General features: G+C 70.0%; 2 protein-coding genes across 2 annotated transcripts; one reads left to right on the top strand and one right to left on the bottom strand.

Annotated features, from left to right (window-relative positions):
- Positions 1–2,038: 2,038 nt before the first annotated feature.
- Positions 2,039–4,218, bottom strand: AURANDRAFT_72700 (hypothetical protein; the record flags this gene model as incomplete). The annotated part of the gene is made up of 2 exons (XM_009043450.1): positions 2,039–3,356; positions 3,379–4,218. 2 exons carry the CDS (start codon positions 4,174–4,176, stop codon positions 2,073–2,075), a joined length of 2,082 nt encoding a protein of 693 aa, XP_009041698.1.
- A 1,453-nt stretch (positions 4,219–5,671) lies between these two features.
- On the top strand, positions 5,672–5,866 carry AURANDRAFT_33818 (hypothetical protein; the record flags this gene model as incomplete). The annotated part of the gene is made up of 1 exon (XM_009043431.1): positions 5,672–5,866. A coding segment is annotated over one exon (195 nt), but the record flags the coding sequence as incomplete, so codon positions are not given.
- Positions 5,867–6,820: the final 954 nt, after the last annotated feature.

Consider the following 6,820-nt stretch of genomic DNA (forward strand, 5'->3'; position numbering starts at 1 on the left):
CGCATCCTCCAGGAGTGAGCGGGCGATCAGGGCGTAAGCGGCGAGGACCGTCATGGGGACTTTCATGAGGGGGCGCGGAGGCCTGCGCGGCGCGGGCGCGCAGCACGTCGCCGGGGGTCGAGCTCGTCTCAGGAGCTGCTCGCTACCGCTCGCGGAGACGACGATGGCAGCCGTGGACGAGCCACCGCCCGCCGAGGCCATGGAGACGGGCGAGGACGGTCCCGACGGCGAGGAGGACGTGTCCGGCGACGGCCCCGCGGGGACGCCGGCGTTCAAGCGGTGCCTCGAGCAGGTGCGCCTCAACGCGAGCTGCTTCGCGTCCTGGAGCCTGCTCCTCGCCGAGGCGGAGGCGTCGCAGAACGCCATGCTCGAGTCCATCTTCGGCCAGTTCCTCGCGAACTTCCCCCAGCTCTACGGCTACTGGAACAAGTACGCGCGCTGCGTCTACGCGCGCGCGATGCGCGAGTCCGGCGGCGACCTCGAGGCCGCGGCGTCCGAGGCGTGCGCGGTCTACGAGCGGGGCGTCGCCGCGACGGGCGGCGCGTCGGTCGACCTCTGGGTCAAGTACGGCGAGTTCCTCGCCCTCGAGAGCGGCCTGCCGCCGCCGCGCGTCCGCGGCGTGCTCGCGCGCGCGTGCGCCGCGTCCGCGTACGACCCCCGGAGCCCGCTCGTCTTCCGCGCGCTCTGCCGCTACGAGGAGGGTTTGGGCGACAAGGTGCGGCTCCTCGCGGCCTACCGCCAGGCCTGCGGCGCGGCCCAGACGACGGAGCCCGACGACCTCGGCGTCCCGGGCCGCGAGGAGGTGCTCGAGCTCGTCGGCGATTTGGCCGCGGCCGTCGACGACTGGGGGCCGGACTGCGGCACCTGCGACGACTTCCTCTGCGCCTGCGGCGCGGAGAACAATCAGGCGCGGAAGCGCGACAAGGCGCGCGCGCCCTACGAGCTCCGGCTCCGCCGGGCCTACTACCACGTGAAGCCGCTCGACGACGGCCAATTGGCCGCGTGGCGCGCGTACCTCGACTTCGAGGAGCGCCAGGGCGACGCCGCGCGCACGCGGGCCTTGTACGAGCGCTGCCTCGTGGTCTGCGCCAACTACCCCGAGTTCTGGTGCCGCTACGCGACGTGGCTCGAGGATCCGGCGGAGGCGGCGGCGGCGCTCGAGCGCGGCGCGGCCTTCCTCAAGCAGGCGCCGGACCTGCGCCTGCTGCTGGCCTTATTTCACGAGGCGGCGGGCCGCGTCGACGCGGCGCGCGACGTCTACGAGGACGTCTGCGAGCGCGTCGCGCCGGGCCTGCTGGAGGCGGTCGTCGCGTTCGCGCAGTTCGAGCGCCGCTGCGGCAATTTGGAGGACGTCGTCGCCATCTACCGCGACGCGCTGGCGCGGGCGACGTCGGCGACGGTCAAGGCCTTCGTGGCCGCGCACCTCGCGCGCTTCCAGCACACGGTGCTCCGCGACGCGAACGCGGCCCGGTGCACCTTGGAGGCGGCGATCCGCGCGAACCTGTGCCGAAACCAAATATTCAACCCGACTTCAATGTGAGCGTATTCGAACGATTTGGACCAGACTCTTTCACTGTGCTTCGAGAACTCGACGAGAGCGATCGATCCGTCCAAAAATCAGCCGAATCGACTTTGATTTGACCGAGCTAGAGAATTCTCAAGTTTGGTGGGGACCCCCCAAACCAGTGGTTGGTTTCGGCACAGGCGCGAACCCGGCCACCCGAGACCTCTGGGTCGCCTACTACACGCTCGAGGCCCAGGCCGACGACGGCCACGCCATGGACCGCGTCGCCCTCCTCTTCAAACACGCCCTGGGCGACGACGCGGGCCTCGCGCGGTCGGACCAGGCGACCCTCTGGGAGCTCTACCTCCACCACGTCGAGGACCTCGGGCCGTCCGTGGACCAGGTCCTCCAGGTCCGCGACGACCACGACGCGTGGAAGCGGAAGAAGAAGGCCGGCGCCCGCGCCGCCGCGAACTAAGGAGCACTCGCCCGGGATGTCGTCGAGCTCCTCCAGCTGCAGGGCCGCCCCGACGTCCTGGGTCTTCTTAGGCTCCTCGCGCGCGGCCCCCTAGGGGAGCACCTCGACGTCCTTGGGCTCCTCCTCGGGCTCGTCCTGCTTCGGCGGGATGGTGACGCCGCCCATGAGCGCCGTGACCTTGGTCGCGAAGGCGCCCGCGTCCGCGATGTCGTAGCCGCCCGTGAGCGACGCGACGTCGAAGAGGAGGTCCGCGGAGTCGCGGGCCTCCGGCGTGTCGAGGTCGCCGTCGCGGAGCGCGAGGACGACGGGCGACTTGGGGTTGATCTCGATGACGGGGCTCGCGGTGCCGTAGGCGTTGAAGTCGTCGGCCGTCGTCGCCTGCGCCTGCATGTAGCGGCGCATGACGGGCGACATGCCGTAGGCGCCCTCGACGAGCGCCGCGGGCGACGACGTGAGGCGCTTCGAGACCTTGGCGCCCGTGATCTTCTTGCCGAGGTGGTCCTTGAGGAAGTCGAGCACGCGCTCGAGGTCGCCCGCGTCGTCGTCGTCGTCGTCGTCGTCCTTGAAGATGTCCTCGAGGTCGTCCTTCGACGCGTCGATCAACTTCTTGCCGTCGAACTCCGCCAAACTCTGGACGACGAGCTCGTCGAGGGGCTCCGGGAGGAGGAGCACCTCGTAGTCCTCCTTCTTGAGGCGCTCGAGCACCGGCGACATCGCCGCGCCCGCCTTGGACTCGCCGGAGACGAAGAGGATCTTCGTCGCGTTCTCCGGCATGCGCTCGACGTACTCCGCGAGCGTCGTGTAGCCGTCGCCCGACTTCGTCGAGAAGAAGCGGCAGAGGCCGCCGAGGTCCTTCTGGACGTCGCCGGACTCCTCGACGACGCCGACCTTGATGTACTTGCCGAAATTCGTCCAGAAGGAGTCGTAGGACGTCTCGTTCTTCGCGATGTCCTGGAAGGCGTCGATGGACTTGCGCACGAGGCGCTTCTGGATGATGGACAGCATCTTCGACTTCTGGAGGATCTCGCGGCCGACGTTGAGCGGCAGGTCCTCGGAGTCGACGATGCCCCGGAGGAAGACGAGCCACCGGGGGACCAGATCGAACTTGTCGTTGATGAAGACGCGCTTCACGTAGAGCTTCATGGCGTTGGCGCTCTCGTCGAACATGTTGTTGTTGAGCTCGAAGGGGATGCGGCTCGGCACGTAGAGGAGCGCCTTGAACTGGACCTGGCCCTCGAGGGAGAAGTGGATCGTTTTGAGGGGCTCGTCGAACGCGCGGAAGGCCGACTGGTAGAACTCCGTGTGCTCCGTACCGTTGACCTCCTTGGGCGGCCGGAGCCAGAGGGGCCGCATGGAGTTGACGACGTCGTAGCCCTGGACGGCCTTGGGCACGGACTTCATGACCGGGATCCTCGCCCTCCTTGGACTTCTCCTCGTCGACGACGGACTCGTACTCCGTCTTCTCCGTGTAGAGCTCGATGGGGAACTGGAGGAACTCGCTGTAGCGCTTGAGGAGCTTGCGCAGCGTGAGGTCCTCGAGGTACTCGGCGCAGTCCTCTTTTAAGGCGAGCGTGATCTTCGTGCCCGAGTCGCCCTCGAGCGCCTCGTCGCTCGCCTCCACGGTGTAGCCCGCCTTGGCGTCGCTCTCCCACTTGTGGACGCCGCCGCCGTTCATGGACTTGGTGAGGACCGTCATCTTGTCCGCGACGAGGTAGCCCGAGTAGAAGCCGACGCCGAACTGCCCGATGAGGTTCACGTCGTCGGACGCGCCGTCGCCGAGCGCCTCGCTGAAGGCCTTGGTGCCAGACCGCGCGATCTTGCCGAGGTTCGTCACGAGCTCGTCGCGGCTCATGCCGACGCCCGTGTCCTCGATGGTCAGCGTCCTCGCGTCCGCGTCCGCGGTAATGCGCACGCGGAGCGCGTCGGCCGCGGCCTCGCCGTTGGACAGCGACAGGAAGCGCTTCTTGTCGCAGGCGTCGGCGGCGTTGGACACGAGCTCGCGCAGGAACACGTCCTTGTCGCTGTAGAGGCTGTTGATGATGATCTCCATGACGCGGTCCGTCTCGGCGCTGAACTGGAACGTCTCCGCCTCGGGCGCCGCCGTCGAGGCGAGGGCCGGCGCCGGGGGGCGCAGGGCCGCGCGCGGCGGCGCGAAGGCCAGCGCGGACGCGGCGAGGAGCAAGACCTTGAGCATCGCTGACGGCAACAGTGCGACGACGGCGGCGGCGGCGAAGCGAGGTCGATGGAATCGCTGGTCGAAGAGTTGAAGAGAGAGAGTGCCGTCCACCGTGAAGTCACTGGTTTGTGTGGCAGCCGAGATGCAACCATTCCGCTCTCCCGATCGACGGTCTGGCAATGCGGCTCCCGCTCCTCCTCCCCGGCGCGCTCGCCGCGCTCCTTCCGCTGGAGCGCGTGCTCATCGACACGCCGGAGCCGCAGCTGCTGCGATCTCACATGTACAACTTAACACAATTCGACCACCTCATGGCCAGCCCCGGGGACCACGCCAACGCGCGCTACGTGCGCGACGAGCTCCGGCGCCTCGGCTTCGACGCGGAGATCCAGGAGGTGCCCGTGATGACCCACCTGCCCGCGGGCCCGCCGACGCTCTCGGCCGTCGAGGGCGGCGCGGTCGTCTACGAGGCCAAGCTCGCCGAGGACGTGCTCGCGGCCGACCCGACGAGCGACAACTGGTACCGGAACATGACCTTCAACGCGTACGCGCCGTCGGGCGACGTCGGCGCGCCCGTCGTCGTTCCCGGCGTCGCGCGGCTTCGAACCCCCGACCCGACCCGACCCGCGAACCCCAGGTCTACGCGAACTTTCGGGATGCCGAGCGACTTCGACGCGCTCGAGGCCGCGGGCGTCGACGTGCGGGGCAAGATCGCGCTGACGCGCTACGGCGGCTGCTTCCGCGGGCTCAAGGCCATGAACGCGGAGGCGCGCGGCGCCGTCGCGACGCTCATCTACAGCGACCCGCAGCAGGACGGCTTCACGTGGGGCCCGACGTACCCCGCGGGGCCCTGGCGCCCGCCGCAGGGCGTCCAGCGCGGCTCCGCGCAGTACCTGAGCCTCTGCGCGGGCGACCCCTTCCGTTTGTACCTCGACGCGGACGCGCCGGACCCCTGCGGCAACGTGAGCTACGTGCCGAAACATCCCGTGCTGCCGCTGTCCTACGAGGACGCGCTGCCCATCCTCGAGCTCCTCGGGGGCCCCGCGGCGCCGGCGTCGTTCGCGGGGGGGCTTGGCCGTGGCCTACGCGCTCGGCCCGTCCCGGGCGACGTTCCGCCTCCACGTGGACAACGAGTACGCGGAGGGCGCGGTCCCGAACGTCGTCGCGACGCTCGCCGGCGACGACGCGGCGTTCCCGCGGCCCGTCTACGCGGGCAACCACCGCGACGCGTGGGTCCTGGGCGCCGTCGACCCCCACTCGGGCACCGTCGCGCTCCTCGAGGCGGCGCGCTGGGCCGAAATCAAATCTTCAACCCGACTTCAATGTGAGCATGTTCGACAGGTTCGACGCAACTCTGATCTCCGTGGAGAACTCGATGAGAGCAATCGATTCGTCCTCAGCCGAATCGACTTCGATTTGACCGAGCTAGAGAGGTTTGAAGTTTTGTCAGGGCCCCCTGAGACAGTGGTTGCTTTCGGCACAGGCGGCGCGGGCGCTCGCGGCGGCGCGGGACGCGGGCTGGCGGCCGCGGCGGACCGTCGTGCTCTGCTCCTGGTCCGGCGAGGAGTACGGCCTGCTCGGGTCGACGGCCTACGCGGAGCTCGAGGCCCGCGGCGCGCTCGAGCACGCGACGGCCTACGTCAACGTCGACGTCGCCGTCGGCGGCAACGCGACGCTCGAGGCCGCGGGGACCCAGTCCCTCGACGGCCTCTTCGCGGCGGCCGCCGCGGACGCGCACGTCGTCCGGGGCGGCGCCGCCGTCGCGCTCGACGAGCTCTGGGTCGCCGCGGGCGACTCCGAGGACGGCAAGGCGGCCATCGACGGCGTCGGCCGGCGTCCTCGAGCCGTTTTTTACCCGAGGAAACCGACGCGGTCGTATCATGTAGGCGTCAGCAAGCTCGGCACGCTGGGCTCCGGGTCCGACTACACGGCGTTCGTCGACCACCTGGGCATCCCGTCGCTCGACTTCTCGTTTCAGGGCCCCGCCGGGACCTACGGCACGTACCACAGCGTCTACGACTCCTACGCCTACGTCGACGCGGTCATCGACCCGGACTGGGAGCACCACGCGGCCGCGGCGCGCCTGCTGGCGCTCCTCGTCTTCCGCCTCGCGGACGCGCGCGTCCTGCCCGTCGCGCCGACGACGGAGGCGCGGGCCGTCGCGGCGTACGTAAACGAGCTCGAACAGTACGCGAACGGCACCCTGGGCGTCGCGCCGCTGCGCGCCGCGGCGGCGAGCTTCGCGGGCGCGGCCGCGTGCGCCGAGGCCGCCGCCGCCGCGTGCGCCGGGGCCGCCTGCGACGACGCGAACGACCACCTCGCGCTCTTCGAGCGCCGCTTCCTCGGCGCCGGCCAGCGTACGAGTTTCGAGAGATTTGGGGTGGGAATCACCGTCATGCTTCGTAGGCGCCGGCCTGCCCCAGCGGCCGTGGTACCGGCACGTCCTCCAGGCGCCGGGCTACTACCTCGGCTACGGCGCGACGTCGTTCCCGGGGCCCGTGCACGCCGTCGAGGACGGCCGGCTCGCGGAGGCGGACGCCCAGGTCCGGGAGGCCGCGGACCGCGTCGACGCCGCGGCGGCGTACCTGCGGGAGATCTGCGGCTGACTACCGGTCCGTGTTTTACCTCGAACGCTCTCTCAGGGCCGCGGCTTCGTCCGGGGGAG

This window comes from Aureococcus anophagefferens, assembly GCF_000186865.1.
Source record: "Aureococcus anophagefferens unplaced genomic scaffold AURANscaffold_54, whole genome shotgun sequence".
Taxonomy (NCBI): domain Eukaryota; class Pelagophyceae; order Pelagomonadales; family Pelagomonadaceae; genus Aureococcus; species Aureococcus anophagefferens.